Genomic DNA, 27733 nt, shown 5'->3' on the forward strand with positions numbered 1-27733 from the left:
TTGAATCTAGTTGATGATCACTGCACTATGTGATACATTTCTACGCTCCAAAAACATCTCCCTCCTCAGCAGAGATAGTGCAGTGAAATTCTCTCAAAACATTGTAGAGAAAACCTCTTCAAACAGCTGTTGGAAAACCGGGCTGGCAAAATGCTGGCCCCATCCATGAGAGGCTATTGATAAAACAGATTCATTAATGATGCCCCATCCTCTCAGGGATTGATGTATGGCTGTTGGCTGGAATAAGGTCAACATAGCAAGCTTGTTTATGACTGGTCTCATTGCTCTTGTCAGCAGCACTGTGCCAAATACCTGTTTTGTGTCTCAATTGGCACCTTATTCCCTACATAGTGCACTACTTTTAACCTGAGCCCTATAGGCCCTAGTTAAAAGTAGTAAACTATTTAGGCAATATGGTGCCATTTGGGACATAATTCTGGAGGCCTGAGCAATGCTAATTCATGCAAATGACTGAACAGTGAGAAGAGTATGTTTGCAGTGCCCCTTTTGTTTCCTTAAACATAAGCATTACTTGCTCCTGGCCTCTCAACTGTATTTTTGCATAACATGTAACTAAAGGAATAATCAAAGTCTAAATGATTAGGATTGAAAAGATTGTGAGTGACTTAAGAGGGGTGATGATGTGTTGATGTTTGGTTGGATAAAAGTTTCAAGAAAAAACGGTTGGTTACACCTGAACGCTGCATCATAATGGCTCATGATACAATCCTATGATGTATCTCTTGCAGGTTGGCTGCACTAACACACACAGACAATGCCATGATCAACCATTCACCTGGGACATGTTTGTGGCTCAGGTGGTAAGAGCATGGGTCAAGCTAGAATCCTTAGTTGCTCGATCCATTGTTGGACTTACACATTAATGAAATATACCCACTGATTCTTGAAGAATATGTATTAAAAAAAGCTTGCTTTACTCCAATGTTTGTAAACAACAAATATAAACAAACACTGTATAACCTCAAAACATAGTTAAACTTATATATTTGTTTGTTGAGGAGGGAAATGCTTGACCCATGCTCTTACCACCTGTGCCACATTGGGCCACAAATATGCCCCAGGTTGATCATGGCATTGTCTGTGTGTGTTAGTGCAGCCAGCCTGCAAGAGATACAGCATAGGATTGAGGCTCCCGAGTGGCACAACGGTCTAAGGCACTGCACCTCAGTGCTAAAGGCATCACTACAGACCCTGGTTTAATTCCAGGCTGTATCACAACCAGCCGTGATTGGGAGTCCCATAGGGCGGCGCACAATTGGCCCGGCATTGTCCGGGTTAGGGTTTGGCCGGGGTAGGCCGTCATTGTAAATAAGAACTGTCTTGCCTAGCTAAATAAAGGTAAAACATTTTTTTTTTTAAATAATAATACATTACTCAAGCGTGCATGTCACAGTGGCTTTGTTTAGGTGTATTCCAGAAACATACAGATAGAGACAGAGAGAGAGTGGGTCTGTTGGCAGAGTTTTATTGTGATGTAGTGCCAAAGGGCCCATAATACATATGTCAGCGGCAACGAAGGCCAGTGCTTAAACATAAATATGTCTGTTTGACTGCAATACTTTATCTTAGTCCACTAATTTTGACATGGACAGTGTAGGAAATAGGGTACCATATGGGAAGCAGGTGTTTTCTTTCCCCATTGGATTTATACAGCCTGAAGGGAATTTAGTCTTGGGTGGTACTGATGGAAATTAGAGGGCCGATATTAAAGTGTGCTTTGTGCACTGTATGTCAGATCGACGCCCCCGCGGGGGGTTTGAGGCTTTTAACTAGGGCAACGTCCCCGCTGCATATCTTCAAACACCCAAGAACAAAGTCTGCTGATTTGAAACCCCTCAAAAGATCAAGTGGAGAGGCTTTTAAATGAAAATAAGTGAGGTGTCTGAAGTGAAGGTTAAGACAGGATGCATCCACACTGCTAAGGAGATGTGGTTGGTCACTCATCTTGACATGAAACCGGGTCTGTGGATGAAAGATGTCATACTAAAGCAGGGATCGGACCGAACCAATGCATTTGGAACACAGACATTTTTAGGTGGTATGCATTGTACAGAATAGGACGTAGTGCACCTTTTGGTGGCACATGGGGATATTATCATTGGCATTTTAGGTGCATCAGGATTGATTCATATGATTATGATATTGTAGCATAACCCAACATGTCTGTTGTACCCAATCCTTGTCAGTATTGGTTTGAAAGAGTTTCAGCGACTACCTTATGGCCTAACATCTCTTTCACTTCAATCACTGTGGGGTGGAAAACGTACAGTGAGTAGCCTACTTATCTGAGAGCGTGGTACAGTTCTATCAACTGGAGTTTTTCTCACTTACACAGCCAATTCACAATTTATTTTCATAATTCTTTGGCTCAAACTTTTAAAAGACGAAGCTCGACACTAAAGGCTGTCCGGATGACATCACAACGTATTGTGCCATTGCCAAGCTGCAGTGTGGTGAGGAAGGTTAAAAAATATATATTTGTGGGTTTGTCCCAAATGGCACCCTATTCCCTTTGCACTACTCTTAACCAGGGCCCAGAGGGTTCATACGAAATAGAGTGCCATTTAGGATGCAGAAGTATTTCACCCCTAAGTCATGTAACTAACCAAATTATTTGTCAGTCCTAACCTCCAAATGTGGCTAGTGATTGTCTGGCTCTAGGCCATCTTACAATGAGTTTATTTTAGCCTTATTTTAGCCATAAAGCAAATGCTAAAAATATAGATGGAAGAGAATGACTGGACAATAGTGAAAGATAAACTATACACAGCTGCTACTGTATGCTATTACTGTTTGGAAGATGCTAAATTAAATAATCTGACTCAATTTTCTATCACCATGTGAAACTGATTATCTTCATACACCATGAAGCATTGGCCTAATAGGCTATGATGAATACAATCAGACCATTTTCAGTCATGGCTTTGTATTGTTTGTAGGCTCTGTGTGCTTCAAAAGGTCTTCATTATTTCGACTGCTTCTATTTCAGGCCATTGGGATGGTGTGATTAGTAAGGAGAAGGTAGTATTCTCTGAAAAGGTGGATTTTAATTAACATCTATAGTACGCTACCGAAAAGTATCTCTGAGCTGTGAATATGTAGCCAATGAGATCATGAATAATCAAATTGATGACTGCATTTGCGTCATTTGCTGTCACATGCTTGCTTGGCAGTGGCACTTTCTCTTCGGTTGTGGCACCAAATGCAATGGGACAGACACCACACAAACCCCCTTCCGAAAAGCAGTAGCCGTCTCGGAACTTTCTTTTAAGCCTGTTACGTTAAATTAACTCGGAACTCGAGAGGCCCCGTTTGAAAGCGAAAGGCAATTCTGATGCGTGGAGCGCATGCCAATCTAATGCGTTAACACTGGAAATGTATAAGCTTTTAATGCCGAAAATTCAGGGAATATCGTTGATAAAAGGATAAATCACGAATTATAGTTTATTTCGAATATACAACGTTTAATAATAGTTTATAGTATATGCGTTCACTTGTGATTGATACAACCTACGTTTAATTTGTCAAATCTTCTCCCCAAGGCTGTGCGTGGACACAAACGAAAGGAAATGTTAAAGCCATAGCAGATTATGGATGTGACAAAGTTTTGAAGAAGGAATTTGACAGCCGAGTCCATGCCTGGGTCTGAAAAGGTAGGAACGCGGATAGCAGGCTAATTGTTTTCCAACGCATGACATGTTGGTGTTTTGAGACAGTTTGCATTTTTTACATTGTCGTACCGTGGGAACTGGTGAAGCTTTTCTCCACTGGTTTTGTATGAAATACAGTAATCCACTGTAATCCACACATAGTATCTAATTTATTTGACATACTTTGTCCAGTAGTATTACTTTCCTTGCATTCAACTGTGTTATAGTGTGATATTGAGTGGTCATATTTGTACATGAAACCTTTAAACATATGCAAGTAAATAGTTAAAATGTAAAAAGGCAAATAAGCAAGAATGGGCTAAACCCAGCAGTTGATAACACTTCATGTCCACCCGATGCATCAAACCCTGTGTTCCAGCGGAAGTCAACGCTTCAGGTGATGAGGCACTAGGCTGTGGTGCATTCTATGTATATCCATTTCCAACTCATGCGTTGCTTTACCACGCAGTGGTACAAACTGAACTGCACACACAGACTCCAACTAGGTAGTTTTAAGCTCAAGTATGGAAAATGCTGGCTAGACATCTGGCAAAACAAAATGCATCTGTTGGACATCGGGTGTAAGAATAGGGTACTTTTTTTTTTTTTTACTAAGACTACTTATTTAGGTGAGAAATTTGATTGACAGCACACTACGGTAGGCAACATATATTCTTTAATTAAACCACATTTCATGACCCATTGGGGTCAATTAATCAATATTCAGACTTTTTTGGACATACATAATTACCATAATCAGTCCTTATTTAACAATTCTTTCCTACCTATGAAAGCCATCTCAGCAGGCCTAAAGTCATTTTTGTAATACTGTATTATTGAAATGAGTAAAAATGCAATGCAAATTGCAATTCTAACATGGCATCACTGGCATGACCTTCTTTTGACTTCTCAACCGTCTGGTAGAGCTCTGTTATTTCCATAATAAACAACAAGTTGAAAAAAAGTAAATAGTAATTGAAAGTTCTTATTTGAGATGTTAGTAATAGGAATGTATGTGTTTTTCAAGAAGAGACAGATAAAGGGTTAAGATTTTAATTCCTAAGGAAATTGGCAATGCTTATAGTTACAGTATAACAACGTGAGATGGAACACCTTACACATTCTTGGCGTTGTCAAGAAGCAAGTGTGTCACCTGGTAACATTCTGAACAGGCACTCAGCTATGGTTAAGTTTAGGATGTTAGACTATGTAACTTCTACAATGCCTAAAATAACACCAACACTCATTTGCCAAATGAAGTTGGCTTTGGACATTTTATGTCAGTTTGATTTACACACCATGACCATGTATGCATGTTTTATGGTACAATGGCAGGCTCTTTTCTGCTGACTTTGCTGTTGTTGGTGCTTTGCTCTTCCTTTGACGGGAAAATGTGCACATTGACAGGAAGTAACTGGTCCGACCCTGATTTTCTCACAGTGTGTCTTCTGATGATCTCTGATGATGTTGCTTTTCTTGTCATGTCCCAGACTAACTATGATCCTATGCCTCATAACTCTATAGGCAACTGTAGACCCTCTATATTTCTTTAACCCACTATTGAGGTCAAGTTATTGTCACCTTTGTTCTCTTTCTTTCTCTTAGAGACCAATTCATTTCACTTTCATTATGACTTTGTGTAAATGGAACCTTATCATTCTCAGTAAGATTTAACAGGGATTCTTTCCTGTCAGGCACCGCTTTGAAAATGAAGAATGGTTTAGGTTTCCCTAAAAGTATGTGTTTTTTTTATAGGGTTTCTTCAGACCACGAGTCTTTTCCTTTTCGCTGTCCCTAAACGTTTGATTTTAGGACCTTGACCAAGTACCATCTTTCTGTTTGTGACTCAGAGACAAGGTTTAAGGTCAACTTTGAACAATCAAAGTTGACTTTTTTGTCAAACTGATGTAGTTTGTCTTTGCCTCGTGTTAACGGTTGATACATATCGTTGATGTATCAGTTGAGCAGGACTGTAGTGGCATTGTATCCGCGGCCATCTTGTGAAGCCAGGGGTCTCCGAGGTGAGCTGGGAACAGGCCTCTCCTGTGTAGCCAGTTACCTGAGCCCATGTGAGGTATGAGACGGAGTCAGGCAGTGGACTTTCTAATATGAGGTGCTGACAGACAAATTGACCTGGCCACATTCATAAAGCTTCTCAGAGTAGGAGTGCTGGTCTAGGATCAGGTCCACCCTGTCCATATTACCTTATTCATTGTGAAATGTAAAGGCTAAATTGATCCTACTCCTACTCTGAGACACTTGAGACATACGGTCTCTGGGGTGAGTTTCCGAAAGCCTTCGTAGTAGCTGAAGTTGTACGTTATTTCTCTCGATGACCCAGACACAACATTTTTCATTTGACAAAATGTCCCTCCTCCACACTCACAGAAGAATTGACCATCAAGCATTGATTTGGGAATTATTACTCTGTACAGATGGATTGTGGAGAGACATAACCTAGGCCTACTGCACTACCTAGCTAGCTTTCACCTGGTCACAGAATGAGGCCCCTACCACACTTCCCTCTGCTTCGCGGCCTATGTGATGTGAGCCTCAAGCAAACCTTCTCAATAAAAGCTTACATCCTTGTCTGTCACATGAAAGAGCTTATTTGTGTCGTAAGCAAACACTAAAGTGTACTGTATATCAAATCAAATCAAATCAAATTTATATAGCCCTTCTTACATCACCTGATATCTCAAAGTGCTGTACAGAAACCCAGCCTAAATCCCCAAACAGCAAGCAATGCAGGTGTAGAAGCACGGTGGCTAGGAAAAACTCCCTAGAAAGGCCAAAACCTAGGAAGAAACCTAGAGAGGAACCAGGCTATGAGTGGTGGCCAGTCCTCTTCTGGCTGTGCCGGGTGGAGATTATAACAAAACATGGCCAAGATGTTCAAATGTTCATAAATGACCAGCACATAAACTACTGCAGTATAAATACTGGAGGCTGAGACAGGAGGGGTCAGGAGACACTGTGGCCCCATCCGATGATACCTCCGGACAGGGCCAAACAGGCAGGATATAACCCCACCCACTTTGCCAAAGCCCAGCCCCCACACCACTAGAGGGATATCTTCAACCACCAACTTACCATCCTGAGACAAGGCCGAGTATAGCCCACAAAGATCTCTGCCACGGCACAACCCAAGGGGGGGGGGCCAACCCAGACAGGAAGATCATGTCAGTGACTTAACCCACTCAAGTGACACACCCCTCCTAGGGACGGCATGGAAGAGCACCAGTAAGCCAGTGACTCAGCCCCTGTAATAGGGTTAGAGACAGAGAATCCCAGTGGAGACAGAGACAGCAAGGGCGGTTCGTTGCTCCAGAGCCTTTCCGTTCACCTTCACACTCCTGGGCCAGACTACACTCAATCATATGACCTACTGAAGAGATGAGTCTTCAGTAAAGACTTAAAGGTTAAGACCGAGTCTGCGTCTCTCACATGAGTAGGCAGACCATTCCATAAAAACGGAGCTCTATAGGAGAAAGCTTAGAAATTGCTTAGAAATTCTCGGGACAATTAGGAGGCCTGCGTCTTGTGACTGTAGCGTACGTGTAGGTATGTACGGCAGCACCAAATCGAAAAGATAGGTAGGAGCAAGCCTATGTAATGCTTTGTAGGTTAGCAGTAAAACCTTGAAATCAGCCCTTGCCTTAACAGGAAGCCAGTATAGAGAGGCTAGAACTGGAGTAATATGATCACATTTTTTGGTTCTATTCAGGATTCTAGCAGCCGTATTTAGCACTAACTGAAGTTTTATTTAGTGCTTTATCCGGGAAGCCGGAAAGTAGAGCATTGCAGTAATCTAACCTAGAATGGATTAATGGATTCATTTTTCTGCATCATTTTTGGACAGAAAGCTTCTGATTTTTGCAATGTTACGTAGATTGAAAAAAGCTGGCCTTGAAATAGTCTTGATATGTTCGTCAAAAGAGAGATCAGGGTCCAGAGTAACTCCGAGGTCCTTCAGTTTTATTTGAGACGACTGTACAACCATCAAGATTGTCAGATTCAACAAAAGATCTCTTTGTTTCTTGGGACCTAGAACACGCATCTCTGTTTTGTCTGAGTTTAAAAGTAGAAGGTTTGCAGCCATCCACTTCCTTATGTCTGAAACACAGGCTTCCAGTGAGGGCAATTTTGGGGATTCACTATGTTTCATTGAAATGTACAGCTGTGTGTCATCCGCATAGCAGTGAAAGTTAACATTGTTTTCGAATGACATCCCCAAGAGGTAAAATATATAGTGAAAACAATAGTGGTCCTAAAACGGAACCTTGAGGAACACCGAAATGTACAGTTGATTTGTCAGAGGACAAACCATTCACAGAGACAAACTGATATCTTTCCGACAGATAAGATCTAAACCAGGCCAGAACTTGTCCGTGTAGACCAATTTGGGTTTCCAATCTCTCCAAAAGAATGTGGTGATCGATGGTATCAAAAGGAGCACTAAGGTCTAGGAGCACGAGGACAGATGCAGAGCCTCGGTCTGACGCCATTAAAAGGTAATTTACCACCTTCACAAGTGCAGTCTCAGTGCTATGATGGGGTCTAAAACCAGACTGAAGCATTTCGTGTACATTGTTTGTCTTCAGGAAGGCAGTGAGTTGAATGGAAGATTCGATATAGGCCGATGGTTTGTTTTTTTCTGGGTCAAGGTTTGGCTTTTTCAAGAGAGGCTTTACTACTGCCACTTTTAGTGAGTTTGGTACACATCCGATAGATAGAGAGCCGTTTATTATGTTCAACATAGGAGGGCCAAGCACAGTAGTTTAGTTTGAATAGGGTCCAATATGCAGGTTGAAGGTTTAGAGGCCATGATTATTTTCATCATTGTGTCAAGAGATAGAGTACTAAAACGCTTGAGTGTCTCTCTTGATCCTAGGTCCTGGCAGAGTTGTGCAGACTCAGGACAACTGAGCTTTGGAGGAATACGCAGATTTAAAGAGGAGTCCGTAATTTGCTTTCTAATGATCATGATCTTTTCCTCAAAGAAGTTCATGAATTTAATACTGCTGAAGTGAAAGACATCCTCTCTTTGGGAATGCTGCTTTTTAGTTAGCTTTGCGACAGTATCAAAAATAAATTTCGGATTGTTTTTATTTTCCTCAATTAAGTTGGAAAAATAGGATGATCGAGCAGCAGTGAGGGCTCTTCGATACTGCACGGTACGGTCTTTCCAAGCTAGTCGGAAGACTTCCAGTTTGGTGTGGCGCCATTTCCGTTCCAATTTTCTGGAAGCTTGCTTCAGAGCTCGGGTATTTTGAGTTCCTTTTTGAGTTCCTCAGTTAGGTGGTTAACTGATTTTTGTCCTCTGACGTCCTTGGGTAGGCAGAGGGAGTCTGGAAAGGCATCAAGGAATCTTTGGGTTGTCTGAGAATTTATAGCACGACTTTTGATGCTACTTGGTTGGGGTCTGAGCAGATTATTTGTTGCGATTGCAAATGTAATATAATGGTGGTCCAATAGTCCAGGATTATGAGGAAAAATATTAAGATCCACAACATTTATTCCATGGGACAAAACTAGGTCCAGAGTATGACTGTGACAGTGAGTAGGTCCAGAGACATGTTGGAAAAAACCCACTGAGTCGTTGATGGCTCCGAAAGCCTTTTGGAGTGGGTCTGTGGAATTTTACCATGTGAATATTAAAATCACCAAAAATTAGAATATTATCTGCTATGACTACAAGGTCTGATAGGAATTCAGGGAACTCAGTGAGGAACGCTGTATATGGCCCAGGAGGCCTGTAAACAGTAGCTACATAAAGTGATTGAGTAGGCTGCATAGATTTCATGACTAGAAGCTCAAAAGACGAAAACAATATTTTTTTTTTGTGAATTGAAATTTGCTATCGTAAATGTTAGCAACACCTCCGCCTTTGCGGGATGCACGGGGGATATGGTCACTAGAGTAACCAGGAGGTGAGGCCTCATTTAACACAGTAAATTCATCAGGCTTAAGCCATGTTTCAGTCAAGCCAATCACATCAAGATTATGATCAGTGATTAGTTAATTGACTATAACTGCTTTTGAAGTGAGGGATCTAACATAAAGTAGCCCTATTTTGAGATGTGAGGTATCATGATCTCTTTCAATAATAGCAGGAATGGAGGAGGTCTTTATTCTAGTGAGATTGCTAAGGCGAACACCGTCATGTTTAGTTTTGCCCAACCTAGGTCGAGGCACAGACACGGTCTCAATGGGGATAGCTGAGCTGACTACACTGACTGTGCTAGTAGCTGACTCCACTAAGCTGTCAGGCTGGCTAACAGCCTGCTGCCTGGCCTGCACCCTATTTCATTGTGGAGCTAGAGGAGTTAGAGCCCTGTTTATGTTGGTAGATAAGATGAGAGCACCCCTCCAGCTAGGATGGAGTCCGTCACTCCTCAACTGGGCAGGCTTGGTCCTGTTTGTGGGTGAGTCCCAGAAAGAGGGCCAATTATCTACAAATTCTATCTTTTGGGAGGGGCAGAAAACAGTTTTCAACCAGCGATTGAGTTGTGAGACTCTGCTGTAGAGCTCACCACTCCCCCTAACTGGGAGGGGGCCAGAGAGAATTACTCAATGCCGACACATCTTTCTAGCTGATTTACATGCTGAAGCTATGTTGCGCTTGGTGACCTCTGACTGTTTCATCCTTGGTGCCGACGTGGATAACAATATCTCTATACTCTCTACACTCGCCAGTTTTAGCTTTAGCCAGCACCATCTTCAGATTAGCCTTAACGTCGGTAGCCCTGCCCCCTGGTAAACAGTGTATGATCGCTGGATGATTCGTTTTAAGTTTAATACTGCGGGTAATGGAGTCGCCAATGACTAGGCTTTTCAAGTTGTCAGAGCTAATGGTGGGAAGCTTCGGCGTCTCAGACCCCGTAACGGGAGGAGTAGAGACCAGAGAAGGCTCGGCCTCTGACTCCGACTCGCTGCTTAACGGGGAGAACTGGTTGAAAGTTTCTGTCGGCTGAATGAGCGACACCGGTTGAGAATTCCTACAGCATTTCCCTCCAGAAGCCATGAGAAAGTTGTCTGTCTGCGGGGACTTTGCGAGGGGATTTGTACTAACGTTACTATCTGTACTTACTGGTGGCACAGACGCTGTTTCATCCTTTCCTACACTGAAATTACCCTTGCCTAACGATTGCGTCTGAAGCTGGGCTTGCAGCACAGCTATCCTCGCCGTAAGGCGATCGTTCTCCTCTATATTATGAGTAAAGCGACTGCAATTAGAAGGCATCGTGTTAATGTTACTACTTAGCTTCGGCTGTTGGAAGTCCTGACGAACCATGTCCAGATAAAGCGTTCGGAGTGATAAAGTTGAACGAAAAAAAGTTGAGTGAGGGAAAAACAAAAAATATAATTATATGCACAGCTTAAGGGTTCAGTACAGCAATTTTTTTTTCAAAATCAAATCATTTCTGGGTAACAATTAAGTACCTTACTGTGATTGTTTTCAATTTAAATGGTAAAAAAAATTTGCTTCTTAGCAAAGATACATTTCTCAATCAAGAAATTTGATAGGACTGTCTGGGAGTGATCTGAGTGGGAAGGGGAAAACTGACGATATCACCAGGCAGGCCAAAACTCCATCCCACCAGAACAGGCAGACATTTCAGGCGGTCTTTTCAAACCCTTTTACACTAAAAGGGAATTATCATAAATTTCACAATTACACAGTATTATTCCAACCTCATAGTGTGGAAATATACACTCAGTATACAAAACATTTGGAACACCTTCCTAAAATTGAGTTGAACCACTTTTGTCCTCAGAACAGCCTCAATTTGTCGGGGGAACGGACTCTACAAGGTGTTGAAAGCGTTTCACAGGACGCTGGCCCATGCTTCCCACAGTTGTGTGAAGTTTGCTGGATGTCCTTTGGGTGGTGATGCACACGGGAAACTGTTGAGTGTGAAAAACCCAGCAGCGTTGCAATTCTTGACACACTCAAACCGGTGCGCATGGTACTTACTACCATAACCCGTTCAAAGGCACTTAAATCTTTTGTCTTGCCCATTCACCAACTGAATGGCAAACATACACAGTCCATGCCTCAATTGTCTCAAGGCTTAAAAATCCTTCTTTAACCTTTCTCCTCCCCTTCATCTACAATGATTGAAGTGGATTTAATAAGTGATAAGAGATCATAGCTTTCACGTTTTTGACGAGAGAGAGAAATAGCGAGAGAGAGATTTGGTGTCTGCGTTACAGTGTTGTGGAAGGGAGATTGATAGGGGTAGGCTAACTACCTGCGCTACAGATATCACGCCACATGTGTTCGTTGACAGAGATTAAAAAGCAGAGGTTGTTGTTTGGTTTGATTGGCTGAGGTTCCAAGTCAAATATTTGAACTTGACTTACAGCTCCACAGATCAGGGCAGAAAGGTTCCTTATTCAGCCTGCATGACTTGAATAACTTCAGCAGGACTGTATAAACACAGCCAGGTGCTTTTTTTCTTCACCTCGTTAGATGGCCATTGTGCGGCCAGTCTCAGGATGCGTCCCAAATGGCACTGTAAAGGTATTAGGATGAAATTTGGGCTAGAGGTCGACCGATTAGGATTTTTCAACGCCAATACCGATTATTGGAGGACCAAAAAAAAGCCGATACCGATTAATCGGCCGATTTATATATATATATATATATATATATATATATATATTTGTAATAATGACAATTACAACAATACTGAATGAACACTTTTATTTTTACTTAACCTGTCTAGGATCAGCGTGGCGCTAGCGGCACCCCCCCCCCCCCCCCCACTGAAAAACCAGTGCCGCGAAATTAAAAAAAAATATTTTTTTAAAATATTTAACTTTCACACATTAAAGTCCAATACAGCTAATGAAAGACACAGATCTTGTGAATCCAGTCAACATTTCCGATTTTTAAAATGTTTTACAGGGAAGACACAATATGTAAAGATGTACATCTATTACCTAAAAACACATTAGCATAATCCACCATCTTTTATTTGTCCACCAACACCAGTAGCCATCACCAATTCGGCTAAACTAAGATATTTATAGCCCCTAACCAACAAAAAAACTCATTAGATGACAGTCTGATAACATATTTATGGTATGGGATAGGTTTTGTTAGAAAAAAGTGCATATTTCAGGTATATGGCATAGTTTACAATTGCACCCACCATCACAAATGGACTAGAATAATTACAATGAGCAACGTGTTTACCTAACTACTAATCATCAAACATTTCGTAAAAATACACAGCATACACGAATCGAAAGACACAGATCCTGTGAATACAGACAATATTTCAGATTTTCTAAGTGTCTTACAGCGAAAACACAATAAATCGTTATATTAGCTTAGCACATAGCAATTAGCAGCCCAGCATTGATTCTAGCCAAAGTGAGCGATAAAAGTCAACATCGCCAAAAGATATTAATTTTTTCACTAACCTTCTCAGAATTCTTCCGATGACACTCCTGTAACATCACATTACAACATGCATATACAGTTTGATCGAAAATGTTTATATTTAGCCACCAAAATCATGGTTAGACAATGTGAAATGTAGACAAGCTGGTAAAGAAAACGTCCTTGCGCCACTTAGACAGTGATCTACTCTTATACATAAATACTCATAAACGTGACTAAAAAATATAGGGTGGACAGGGATTGATAGACAATTTAATTCTTAATACAATTGCGTTATTACATTTTTTAATTTATCCTTACTTTTCAATACAGTTTGCGCCAAGCGAAGCTACGTCAAAAAACATGGCGTCCTAAGCCACTAAAATGTTTCGACAGAAACACGATTTATCATAATAAAAATGTCCTACCTTGAGCTGTTCTTCCATCAGTATCTTGGGCAAAGGATCCTTTCTTGGGAGAAATCGTCTTTTGGTGGAAAGCTGTCCTCTTGCCATGTGGAAATGTCAACTACGTTCGGGATGAACTGAAAAGCGTGCCCAACTTTTCACATCGTTGCAAAAATAAATGTCCCAAAATCGCACTAAACGGATATAAATTGCTATAAAACGCTTTAAATTAACTACTTTGTGATGTTTGTAACTCCTATAACGAGTGAAAAGATGACCGGAGAAATATAACAGGCTAAACTAACGCTTGGAACAGGAGAGGGTCGGTGTCTTCCACGCGCGTTACGCAGCAAGAAAAGACTTGCTAGCTAAAGGTTTTTTTCATTTGTAGGGCCTGTGAACGAGCAATCGAGCCCGTTGGAATCGTCATCACGTAAAGGCATCCAGGGGAAGACGTAAGAAGTGTCCGTATAGTCATAGCAACGACAGAGCCCTTTTAAATGACTTCAGAAAAGTGGCCAACGTTTCTCAAATCTGACTCCATGTCAGGGAAATTGCTGTAGAATGGGCTCTGTTCCACTTAGAGACAAAATTTCAACTCCTATAGAAACTATAGACTGTTTTCTATCCAATAATAATAATAATATGCATATTGTACGATCAAGGATTTTGTGGGAAGCCGTTTAAAAAATTAGCCACATTAGCATAAATAGTCTAAACAGCGCCCCCATCCCCAACAGGTTAATATAATACATAAATAAAATCTATTTAGTCTCAAATAAATAATGAAACATATTCAATTTGGTTTAAATAATGCAAAAACACAGTGTTGGAGAAGAAAGTAAAAGTGCAATATGTGCCATGTAAAAAAGCTAACGTTTAAGTTCCTTGCCCAGAACATGAGAACGTGTGAAAGCTGGTGGTTCCTTTTAAGGTGAGTCTTCAATATTCCCAGTTAAGAAGTTTTAGGTGTAGTTATTATAGGAATTATATGAATATTTCTCTCTACCATTTGTATTTCATTTACCTTTAACTATTGGATGTTCTTATAGACACTATAGTATTGCCAGCCTAATCTCGGGAGTTGATAGGCTTGAAGTCATAAACAGTGCTGTGCTTCATGAATGAATGCTTACAAGCCTGCTGCCTACCACTGCTCAGTCAGACGGCTCTATCAAATATCATATCATAGACTTAATTATAATATAATAAACCCACAGAAATACGAGCCTTAGGTCATTAATATGGTCAAATCCGGAAACTATCATTTCGAAAACAAAACGTTTATTCTTTCAGTTAAATACGGAACCGTTACGTATTTTATCGGATGGGTGGCATCCCTAAGTCTAAATATTGCTGTTACATTGCACAACCTTCAATGTTATGTCATAATTATGTAACATTCTGGCAAATTAATTACGGTCTTTGTTAGGAAGAAATGGTCTTCACCCAGTTCGCAACGAGCCAGGCGGCCCAAACTGCTGCATATACCCTGACTCTGCTTGCACAGAACGCAAGAGAAGTGACACAATTTCCCCAGTTAATATTGCCTGCTAACATGAACTAAATATGCATGTTAAAAAAGATGTACTTGTGTATTGATTTTAAGAAAGGCATTGATGTTCATGGTTAGGTACATTGGTGCAACGGCAGTGCTTTTTTCGCGAAAGCGCTTGTGAAATCATCACCCGTTTGGCGAAGTAGGCTGTGATTCGATGAGAAATGAACAGGCACGGCACTGATTATATGCAACGCAGGACAAGCGAGTTAAACTAGCAATATCATCAACCATGTGTAGTTAACTAGTGATTATGTTAAGATTGATTGTTTTCTGCTAGCTAGCAACTTACTTTGGCTCCTTGCTGCACTCGCGTATGATCAGCCTGCCACGCAGTCTCCTCGTGGAGTGCAATGTAATCGGCCATAATCGGCGTCCAAAAATGGCCGATTACCGATTGTTATGAGAACTTGAAGTCGGCCATGCCGATTAATCGGTCGACCTCTACTAATTTGGGCTGCAATCCCATTGATCTGTTTTGATGGTAGTTCTCACACATAGGCCTATGTCTCTTTGTGCGCTGGGCTTTATTTGAAATGACTTTAAAATAATTGATTTATCACACAGAGGTTGGTATACCTTTTTCAGTTACTATTTTATAGATTAAAGCCTCAAAGAAGGCCATACTGTTGCTGGAGCAGAACTATTGAAAGCTATTGACAAAGTGAAGATTTGTATTATACTGTAAATATATTTTTAATTCATATATTTTTTAAAAAGCTACATTCTGGGATTCGTTTTTTAGGAAAATGGCAGCCAAGCCAGCTGTTCTGGTATACAGCTGAGGGTTAGGGCTGGGGATATGTACACTCCCGTACGTTTTTATTTGGACAGTGAAACTAAAGCGTTTCATTTGTCTTTACACTCCAGCATTTTGGATTTGAGATCAAATGTTTCATATGAGGTGACAGTACAGAATGTCACCTTTTAAATGAGGGTATTTTCATGCATAGGACTATCTGTTTTACCGTTTAGAAATGTTTAGAAATGAAGGAATATATACATTTTTCAACCATTCTCCACCCTGAAAATTAGGAATAAGCAAAAGCTTTGGGATCGGCAAAGGACCGGACCAAATCTGAACCAATCATAGATGTCTATGTTTCACAAGTTTAGACAGTAAAGTAGAGTACATTAATGAACAGTACAGTAAAGTTAAGAACATGCTATGTTAACCGAATTGGAAGTCAAATATTACATTGCTACGTTTTCACCACATCCTGTGATCACAGCAATAGATGTTGTTGCGCCACAGACTAATATGAACTTGAAGCATTATGTTCAAGCTGTTGAAAAGAGATATCTCTTTTCAACATTTCATTTCATTAGATGCAGGTATCTTATCGAATACCGAATCTGTAAGTAACCTGTAATGTGTATCAAAGGTTGTACACAGAGGGAGTTTTTAAAAGTGCTTTCCAAGTTAAACACAAGTGGCACGATCAGTATGAAAAGTGGATACAGAAATGAGGGGAATGAAGTTGCTGGATATTGGCGGGAACTGGAACACGCTGTCGTGCGTCAATCCAGAGCATTCCAAACCCAATGGGCCTCATTATCTCGTCACGGTATCTCTGTGCGTTCAAATTGCCATTGATAAAATGCAATTGTGTTCATTGTCTGTAGCTTATGCCTGCCCATACCGTAACCCCTGCGCCACCATGGGGCACTCTGTTCACAACGTTGACATCATCAAACCGCTCTCCCACAAAATGCCACAGACGTACTTTGTGGTTGTGAGGCCGGTTGGACATACTGCCAAATTCTTTAAAACGACAATGGAGACAGCTTTGGTAGAGAAATGAACATGCAATTTTTTGGCAAACAGCTCTGGTGGACATTCCTGCAGTCAGCATGCCAATCCATGCCAATTGCATGGTCCTTCTTCTGTGGAATTGTGTTGTGGGACAAAACTTCACATTTTAAAGTGGCCTTTTATTGTCCCCCAGCACAAGGTGCACCTGTGTAATGACCATGCATTTTATTCAGCTTCTTGATGTGCCACACCTATCATGGCAAAGGAGAATGCTCACTAACAATGATGTAAACAAATTTGTAAAACAAATTGTGAGATTTTGTGTCTTTTGGAATATTTCTGGGATCTTTTATTTCAGCTCATAAAGCATGGGACCAACACTTTACATCTTGCAAATATTTTTGTTCAGTAAATAAATATATACTTTACACACTTTATGGCCGAAGTATGTGGACACCCCTTCAAATGAGTGGATTCAGCTATTTAAGCCACACCCGCTGCTGACAGGTGTATCAAATCAAGCACACAGCCATGCAATCTCCATAGACAAACATTGGCAGTAGAATGGCCCGTACTGAAGAGCTCAGTGACTTTGAACATGGCACCGTCATAGGATGCCACCTTTCCAACAAGTAAGTTCGTCAAATTTCTGCCCTGCTAGAGCTGCCCTGGTCAACTCTGTGCCGTTGTTGTGAAGTGGAAACATCTAGGAGCAACAATGGCTCAGCCGCAAAGTGGTAGGCCACGCAAGCTCACAGAATGGGACCACCGAGCGTAAAAATCGCCCATCTTCGGTTGCAACACTCACTACTGCGTTCCAAACAGCCTCTGGAAGCAAAGTCAGCACAATAACTGTTTGTCTGGAGCTTCATAAAATGGGTTTCCATGGCCGAGCAGCCACACAAAAGCCTAAGATCACCATGAGCAATGCCAAACGTCGGCTGTAGTGGTGCAGAGCTCACCGCCATTGGACTCTACAGCGTTGGAAACGCATTCTCTGGAGAGATGAATCACGCTTCACCACCGGGCAGTCGGACGGACGCCAGGAGGACACTACCTGCCCCGATGCATAGTGCCAACTCTAAAGCTTGGTGGAGGAGGAATAATGGTCTAAGGCTATTTTTCATGGTTCGGGCTAGGTCCCTTAGTTCCATTGAAGGGAAATCTTAACGCAACAGCATACAATGACATTTTAGATGTTCTGTGCTTTCAACTTTGTGGTAACAGTTTGGAGAAGGTCCTTTCTTGTTTTAGCATGACAATGTCCCCGTGCACAAAGAGTTCCATACAGAAATGGTTTGTCGAGATTGGCCTGCACAGAGCCCTGACCTCAACCCCATCGAACACATTTCATATGAATTGGAACGCCGACTGAGAGCCAGGTCCAATCGCCTATTATAGCAGCAAAGGGAGGACCGACTCCATATTAATGCCCATGATTTTGGAATGAGATGTTCGACAAGCATACTTTTGGCAATGTAGTGTGTGTGTGTGGCTGTTTTTTTTTTTGTAGTCCGTAATTGCCTGTAGACCCTGAAACATACTGTAATAGCTGTCGCTTTCCTCACCCTCGGATGAGGTGAGGAGAGAAGGATCTTCGGACCAAAATGCGGAGTCAGGGAAATATGCCATCTTTATTTATTAATAACGAAAACTGATGGCAACACGAAAACAAAACAAACACTTTCAAAATTTACAAAATAACAAAACGACGTTGACGCAATCTGAACATAAACTTACATAGACAAACGTAAACTCACGAACAGGAACGGACATCGAAACATACGAACAGCCAAACAGCTCCAAAAGTGAATACATCGAACACAAACGAAGACATCACAGGAGACAATCACCCACAAACACACAGTGATAATGCCCTACCTAAATATGACTCTTGATTAGAGGAAAATGCAAACCACCTGCCTCTAATCAAGAGCCATACCAGGCAAACCGAAACCAACATAGAAACAGGTAACATAGACTGCCCACCCAAAACACATGCCCTGACCATAAACACATAAAAACTAACATAAATAGGTCAGGACTGTTACACTTACGTCTCTTGTCTGAGCCATTGAATTGTGACTCCATTTTGTCCTTATACCGACATTTTATTTGTTTGATTGCCTTGCGGAGGGATTAACTTCACTGTTTATATTCGGCCATATTCCCCGACCTCTTTCCATGGTTGAATGCGGTGGTTCGCGCTTTCAGTTTTGAACGAATACCACTGTCTACCCACAGGTTCTGGTTGGGCTAGGTTTTAATACTCAGTGGTTACAACATCTCCAATGTACTTCCTAATAAACTCACTCACCGAGTCAGCGTATAAATCAATGTTATTGTCTGAGGCTTCCCGGAACATTTTCCAGTCCATGTGATCAAAACAATCTTGAATCGTGGATTCCGATTGGTCAGACCACCTTTGAATGGTTCTAGTCACTGGTACATTCTGTTTGAGTTTCTGCCTATAGGGCGGTACGAACAAGATGGAGTCGTGGTCGGATTTGCCGAAGGGAGTGGCGGGGGAGGGCCTTGTACGAATCGCGGAAGTTAGAGTAGCAGTGGTCCAGTGTTTTGCTCGAGCGGGTACTTTAGTCAATGTGCTAGTAGAATTTAGGTAGCCTTGTTCTCATATTAGCTTTGTTAAAATCCCCAGCTACAATAAATGCAGCCTCAGGATATCTGGTTTCCAGTTTACATAGAGTCCAGTGAAGTTCTTTCAGGTCCGTCGAGGTGCGACCCCCCGTCGAGAATTCTCTTGGGAGATAATGCATTCAGCATTTGATTGTAAGGAATTCTAGGTCAGGTGAACAAAAGGACTTGAGTTCCTGTGTGTTGTTATTGTTAAACCATGAGTCGTTAATCATGAGGCATACATCCCGCCCTACTTCTTTCCAGAGAGATGTTTGTTTCTGTCGGCGCGACGCATGAAGAAACCCGGTGGCTGTACCGACTCTAACAACATATCCCGAGTGAGCATTGTTTCCATGAAACAGAGAATGTTACAATCTGACGTCTCTCTGGAAGGCAACTCTTGCCCTAATTTTGTCCACCTTGTCTAGAAACTGGACATTGGTCACTAATATGCTTGGAAGCTGTGCGTGGTGTGCTCGCCTTCTAAGTCTGACCAGGAGGCCGCTCCGTCAGCCTCTCCTGCAGAGACAAGGTTGTTTTGGGTCGGTCTCTGGGATTAGATCCAATGTCCAGGGTGGAGGTCCGAATAAAGGATCCGCTTCGGGAAAGTCGTATTCCTGGTCATAATGTTGGTATATTGACATCACTCTTATATCCAATAGTTCTTCCCGGCTGTATGTAATAACACTTAAGATTTGCTGGACTAACAATGTAAGAAAAAATACATAAGAAAACAAATTACTGCATAGTTTCCTCAGGACTTGAAGCGAAGTGACCATCTCTGTCTACGCCATCTTGCTGTATTGTTTTGGAGAGGTTTTTGACCCTCTCCACAGCGGCCCCGTCCCCCTCAGGACCACTGATGATAGACGTGTCTCACTCATCTCAGACTCTGCATTCCAAATGGCACCCTATTCCCTACATACTGTGCTACAATTGACCAGGGCCCTATATAGGGAATAGGGAGCCATTTAGGAAGCAGAAAGAGGTTAGCCTCCCATCACAGGGGAATCAACAGTCTTTTGCTCTGAATCGTCTCCCTGCTGGGAACGAGAGGAAACCAATCCTAATAACAAAGTCCTGTGCTCCCTGTGCGTGTGCGTGTGCGTATCTGCATCATTTAGTGTATCTGAGTGTATAATTGTGAATGGGAGCTGTGAATACTTGCATGCATGCGGCTAAACCATACTTAGCATACAGCACCCTTTCACTTCACTCTGACCTCTAGGCCATGGCTGTGATACCAGGGACTAGAGCCAGGGAGCGCTGAAGAGAACTCATCTAAGTGGGCTAAGAACACGCTGTGGCAGCTGGATCAGAAATGCACAAGACCTCAATCCATAGAGCATAGATACCGGGAAGGATAATGACACAAGAAGATGCTATACTGATACTGTATACTCACTATCACTCTGGACAAAACAGTGAGAGAGGCTCTCTCCACCTACATTAGTGCAGTCCAGTAAGCATCCTGCCAGGCACCCATTCCCTCCCTCTCTCTCATCCTCCCTGGATAGAGGTGTCATTCCTATATGAGCCAGTTGTCGGTGGGACAGAAGATCATGACCGAGACCTTCCGGCTCCCCTCCTTCCAGGTGCAGGCCCCGGGGGACTGGCAGACCCCGGATGGAGACCCAGGATCAGAAGCCTCCGCCGGGGGAAAGGTACCCATTGCGGGTGGTGACTCTTCCGCCCTCTCCAGTTCTGCCACTCCGTCCCTCCGCCGCAAGCGCTTCAAGATGCGGCGCATGAAGAACGTGCAGAGCGAGAGCAGCGTGACCCCGGCTGTGTCTGCAGCGGCTGCCACTATGAGGTCAGAGGTCATGAGTAAGGGCCAGGGGTCGCACTCCTTCTCAGGGGGCATGGAGTACTTACAGCTGCCGTCCATCGAGATTACACCATCCAACGACGAGGACGCGGCAACCACCTGGTCCAACTGCTCCACACCCAGCGCTTCGCCGCGACGCAAGCGCTTCCTGCTGCACCGCTGGCTGAACGTGCGCGAGAAGAAGGATCACGACAGTGAGAGCAGGTAAGTTTCCCCTAGGTACAGATCTATGATGTGCTTCCCCTCCCCAATCCTAATCTTAACCATTAGTGTGCAAAGCTGTGTATAATGTCAAATACACAGTGGGTTACCCATTAAGTGTTAGACATAAAGTTGGGCCAGTTTAAGGCATCCTTATGCATCAAAGTGTAGTTGGAACCATGTAGAAATGGAATCATATCAGAACCATTAAACAGAACAGTAATTATGATTATACTAGGAGTGCTGATCTAGGATCAGGTGCCTCTTGTCCATTTAATTGTATTGATTGTGATCTTAAAACTGATCCTAGGTCAGCACTCCTACTGATCTCGACGCCTTGTGAATTCAGGCCCTGGTCTGTAGTGGAGAGCTGGAATCTAGTTTGTTTTTCTTTGTCTCTGCGTATAATATTCTTCCTGCGGGAAAAAAATGACACCTACCTACTTCTATCAAAGGGATGTGGTTTGTTGATTTCTACAACTTACATCACTTTTTCACTTGAACAAGCCCCTAATAGTGATTAGTGACACGAAAAGAACTGCACTTAGCGGTTGAAGTCCTCAATGGGACCCTATTTGTTTGTTGAAACGCCATCCCAGGTTTGTGTTTCTCATATATACCAGCTGTCCGAGTCTGATTAATATACATGTTCTGTAAACAGGTTATTTTCACCCTCAAGCTTATCTTGACTAAATAGGCACCTTGAAATGTTACATAAGCCACAGTGCTGAGTATGAATTGCATTATAAATTAAACCAGGCCCATGATACAGAATGCATCATCAAACAGCAGGAAATGGAGGAGTGAGCTTAATAATAATGCATACAAATGTTTTATACATACAAATGCCATTGCTGCCAGAGTTTGGTCTTCAGTGAATGTGGATGATATGCACAGCACTGGAATGCAATAATACATAGTTTGGGAAATAAATGGTTTGTATTGTTTTTAAATGGGGGTTTATGTTCACTATTGGAATTTGAAGTTTGGGCCTTTGTATTTTATGAGCATAATATAATGTTAATTGCCTGGAGTTAACTGGTGTCTGTTGCTAACTGCGTCTAAGTTGAACGTGCATATTTTAGTTTTATGAGGACTATTGACTACTACACTATTGTCCCTGGCTGTTCACTACTTTAAAGGATGGGAGATTTCTACCACTTGTAGCATTGGTTTGACTTTGATGACTGACCAAATCAGCTACGACATTTTGTTAAGGCTGTCACAAGAGATTAGGTGAAACTGATCTCTGACTGCATACTACAGCCATTCCAAGAGACAAAGTGAGAACTACAATCCATGCTTATTACTGTGGATAGTTCTGGAGTTGACCAATGTCCTAGTCGCATTGACATGTACAGCCTTACAACTGAGAGCTAAAGGTAATGGGTGCGTCCCAAATGGCACCTATGTAATGCACTACTTTTGACCAGGGTCCATAGGGCTTTGGTCAAAGGTAGTGCACTATATAAGCAACAGGGGGCCATTTGGGACACAACCCATGTAAAAGTGACAGGGGACAGCTGGAAGGAGTCTACAGGGATATATGAAATATTCATAACCAACACTGCTTTCTGAAGACCTGGGCTATGTCCCAAATGGCACCCTATTCCCTATATAGTATACTACTTTTGTAACCCCCATATGGGCCGTGATCAAAAGTAGTACACTGTCGTGTCTTTGACTATGCCAGATTAATTGATATGACATGTTATTCTATAAAATAATTTCTCCGTAATTAATATTACCTGATTGAACTAATCATGTAAATGTTAATTAACTAGAGAGGGACACCACGAAATAATATTTATAGATCTGTTATCTTTCGAATAAACTCTTAAAGATTTAGTAAGATTTTACATCCATAACAGTCACATTAATCGTCATTTTATTCAGTCTCATCTGAAAGTTGTAAATCCTTGATTATCTGTAAGAATCCTGGCTAACAAGTTGAATCAGCAATACAAAATTGGGTTTAATTATTTATTTACTAAATACCTTACTAATCACACAGAATCACACATATACAATTAAATCATAACTTGATCACAAATTACGTCATACAGAAAACGTCCCTAGCGGGCGGAATAGATATGACAGCTTGTTACACAAAGGGAAGTGGCTGAGTCTTAATGAAAGAGCGGGAGACTGGAACATAGGTGAGCTGTGCTATCGTAAATACAGTATCTTATGCATTCTAAATTACCGCCCATTTGAAAAGGAAAATGCAATAAATATTTACTCTGAGATGCGCTTCAGTAGGTTGGTGGTATATGGAAGACCGTATCGCCAACCCGAGTCCTCTGTCCTTTGGAGAATGTCTCTGGTAGTCACTGGATATGTTGGAGTAACGTTGTGTGTAGTGGATGGGATACTCGGACTGTCCTTTCTAACCTGCGTTTAGCTGTTGCTAACTCAACGGCTAGGAGATATCACTTCTGTAGTGAATACGAGTTCAAAGTTCATACCATTCACAATCAAAGTCCATGCTGATGTTGGCCTAGTTCTGTAGTTATTATCTGAATCATTCTGACACCGGATCGTCATCCTGGTGTGCCCGGAACAGGAAGTTATATTCTTGTCAATGCCTTTTATAGTGGAGGGAGAGGGGTGTGTCTGAAAAGTTTATAACCCATGCCTCTTCACAGGGGCGGGCCACTGTGAGCAGAGGAAAACTTATGAAAGCCCAGATCTCTCATTTGGAAGCTAAAATTACATTTCACCTATTCACAAATAATGTCATATTCAAACATTTGAATTAAACAACAATTCCATGTGAATCCGATACCTCTGACGTTTAGACTTTCCACAGTAGAGTTTATGTCATTCTATCATTGATGAGAATGTGTCAGAGGGCAACCGAACTGACATAAATACCTTAAGTACCACCGCATATGTTCAGTTGGCCGGATTACCAGAATATAGTTCATTTCCCCCCACTTCTGATGTTCCCAGAATCTCTATGTTAACCAAGGGGTTTTCTTATGTCACATCAGTTATAGTAGGGTGAGAGAAAAAGGGGAAAAGAGGTATTTATGACTGTCATAAACCTACCCCCAACCCAACGTCATGACAACACTATATAGGGAATAGGGTACCATTTGAAACACAGCTCTGATTTGCCTAATATAAAACAGTACTGCTGATTATGTAGCCCAGTTTCCAGTGCTCTGACACATAGCCTGGATGGCAGATTCATGCACCCACGCCGTATTGTTGTCATGGCAAGTCTTGCCAAGTTGGCTATCGCAGAAACCGACAGGCTGCTCTGAAGGTATATTATTTGCTATGAGATGTGCCACTTTTATGTCACACTCTTTCATGTGGTACATGTAAGGCACATTGCAGTTGTGGCACTCTTGGTTATGTGACGAGGTCTATCTGACCAATGGAGGCTTGTCTTTTGTTGATGTAGTTGCCGTTGTTGTTGATTTTGTCTGGATGCCTCTGACAGGAAATATCCCAACTGTTTTTACATAAATGTTGCTGCCTGAACACTGGCAACAATGCATGGAAATACTTTCAATAGAACGAATTATAGCTTAAAGTGACTAGACGACCAGAGATACAGGATATGTCTCTACATGCCGGTTTCCCGGACACAGATTTAATACTAGTTCTAGACAAGAAAATGTTCAATGGATATACTTTTTAATCCAGGATTAGGCTTCATAAGGCCAGCAGTTTATTTTTCTTTCTCACTTGACCTGACCAACTAGCCACTCGACCCATAGCAATAGGCTACTATGACTAGGGACTGGAGTCTTTCCTAGTCAGGTCACATTCAGGAACAACTCCTAACCTAACCATAACATACTTACCTTCACATTGCATTCACATTGGCTAATATTGGCTCAAACCCGCTATCCTGATGTGGCAATTGTAAGCAATGCTTGGATCTTGAATCCAAGCATTGCTTGTGAGAAAGACCCGAGTGAGAAAGACCCGATCATGTGACGGAGAGCCATGTGAGTGAGAGGTGCTTCGGCACGCAGCTGGGAGAAGGGAATTATAATGATTATATTCAGCCCAAGAGCACAACGGCCACTGGCCGCAAAAGGCATGGATCTTTTTTAGGGGGCATAACAAAGGGAATGCAGGACGGGAAATTCGAGGCCTTAACAAGTGCTTGTCAAATTGTGAATGAGAGGCTGATGAAGTGTGTACAGCCTGCGCAAAAAACTAAGCAGAGCTCATGCCTTTCATGCAACTTTAAAAAAAAACATCATTAGAGTGGCATCATGCAGCCTTAGAATGTCTAAAAATTTAAACATATAGGTCAATATTTGTATCACAACTTAAGTTCAATAAATAACTCTAAATTAAGCATATAGGAGTACCTGTTTCTTTGTTAACTGCTCAACACAGAATAGCCTCATGTGCACACTCCCTCAAATCATTTAGAGAAAATATCCTTTCTATTTTATTAAGCTATATTCAATTGTATTCTTCATACTATAATATACTGTAAAATAATGCCACAGAATTCTATGCAAATCTTGTGTAGCCCACAGCCATATGTCATAGCCATATCAGGGCCTAACATAAGGACAACTCAGAGTACGCAATTATGTTCTTCTGAAATAGACTACATATTCTTCATATCATGTATCTCTAGACCTGTCTAAAATAAATAATGGATTTATTATACTTTTTAAATGTAGATGTTCCAAACGTCTGCTTCAGTGGCTTGTAGGCTATGCGGGGAAGCCAGGAGATGCTACATTGTTTAACAAGGGACATAAATAAAGGGATCACAGCTTTCACCTGGATTCAACCTGGTCAGTGTATGTCATGGAAAGAGCAGGTGTTGTATACTCAGTGTAGCTTCAAAGCATGGTTAAAACTATCATTTTGATCAGTCTTTGCATCCATAGCGCTTTCTGTTGAGTTGTTACCTTTCATTTAACTCTGAACTTTTCGAGTTGTCACACACACTCACACACGTGCACACACACACACACAAACAGACAGACCTCTCTGCCTGTGTGTGTTAAATAACACCTATTACACTCTAACACTGTATCTCTGTGCTGTGTTTTCCCAGCAGGGAGAGCAGCCTACACAGCAGCCACGAGGAGGACTCCGCTCGCTTCTTGACCCCTCACAGTCGGGAGGAGAGGTGGGTAACACCTGTGTGTGTGTGTGTGTGTGTGCATATACATGTACTGTATGCGTGACTGCATACTGTGTGCATGCATATGTGTGTTAACATGCATGCTTGTGGGCAGCTAGGTGAATGTGTGCAATGATAAAGCAAATACAATGTCCATGTGTTGCTCATAAAGACTTTTGGAAGACACTATGTTTTACATGTATCGCCTATCAGACAATTTAACACAACTTGCTAGCGTGCAACGAGATGTGGTGAGGATGATGTGTGAGGTGATAATTCCACTAGAGGGCAGTTCTTAACCAAAACCCTCAATGGAGGTCTACTACACAGTAGTGCAGGGTAAGAGTCAAGGAGAGAGAGAGAGGGGATGTGTGTGAGAAATGGAGAAGGGAAGATAAAGTGATGACGGAGGGAGAGAGAACGAGAAAAAGAGGGAAAAAGGGAGAGGGGGACTGTTTTAAAGAGGGGTGTTAAATGCTCAATTTTAAATGGGAGGAGTTAAGTAGCTGTGAAACGTGCCCGTTTTTTTTATCAAAAAGCATATGGAGGCTGTACACACAACAACACAGCCTCAGAGAATCCCCCCGTTTTTCCCCAGATCCTTCTCTCTCTCTCTTTTAGTTTGTATCTTCTCGCACTGAGCACAGGTGAAGTTGAATACACTAAATATTCATTACGGCACACCATAGCAAAACATTTCAAAATGCCGTGCAACAGAAAACTAAAATGAGAGTTTCTTATTGACATGTACCACTTCATTTCAGACTGTATACTTCAGTGTCCTGCCTAGGGAATAACACCTAGCTGATGCTGATGCAGGAGTTTTGCATTTACTCTTAGCACCATCTGTGGCAAGAACACACTATTCATTTATGTCAAATAATGGTGTAACATCTCCTCTGTGCGCTTGCAGGTGTAGCAAGCTTGAATTTGAAATGGTAGGCCCTCTCACAAAAAGGCGTAGCACACTCCCCCAGCAGCCCCCTGAGGGGGGTGCCTGCGAGCTCCTTTCATTGAACTCAGGTCGGAAGAACATCAAAGGTTCCAACCCACCCACTGTAAATACACATCGACTCCTCAGGTCATTTTGGCCACTGTCCCGGTCAGCATCACAGTGTGCCAGTGTAACAGTGTAGTAGACAATAGACGTCAAATTACCTAG

The 27733-nt window shown here is 42.0% G+C and overlaps 1 protein-coding gene across 3 annotated transcripts in view; it reads left to right on the forward strand.

Annotated features, from left to right (window-relative positions):
- LOC129820278 (protein Aster-B-like) overlaps positions 1 to 27733 on the forward strand; it is a 180456-nt gene that overhangs the window by 42960 nt on the left and 109763 nt on the right. For 2 of the 3 annotated variants that reach the window (XM_055877349.1, XM_055877342.1), the window contains exon 2: positions 26506 to 26577. In XM_055877349.1, the coding sequence (XP_055733324.1) occupies positions 26506 to 26577 (72 nt within the window). Of the gene's footprint in view, positions 1 to 20654; positions 21459 to 26505; positions 26578 to 27733 lie in introns of all 3 variants that reach the window. The other variant, XM_055877357.1, reaches the window with a different exon arrangement.

This window comes from Salvelinus fontinalis, chromosome 2 (genome assembly GCF_029448725.1).
Source record: "Salvelinus fontinalis isolate EN_2023a chromosome 2, ASM2944872v1, whole genome shotgun sequence".
Classification (NCBI taxonomy): domain Eukaryota; kingdom Metazoa; phylum Chordata; class Actinopteri; order Salmoniformes; family Salmonidae; genus Salvelinus; species Salvelinus fontinalis.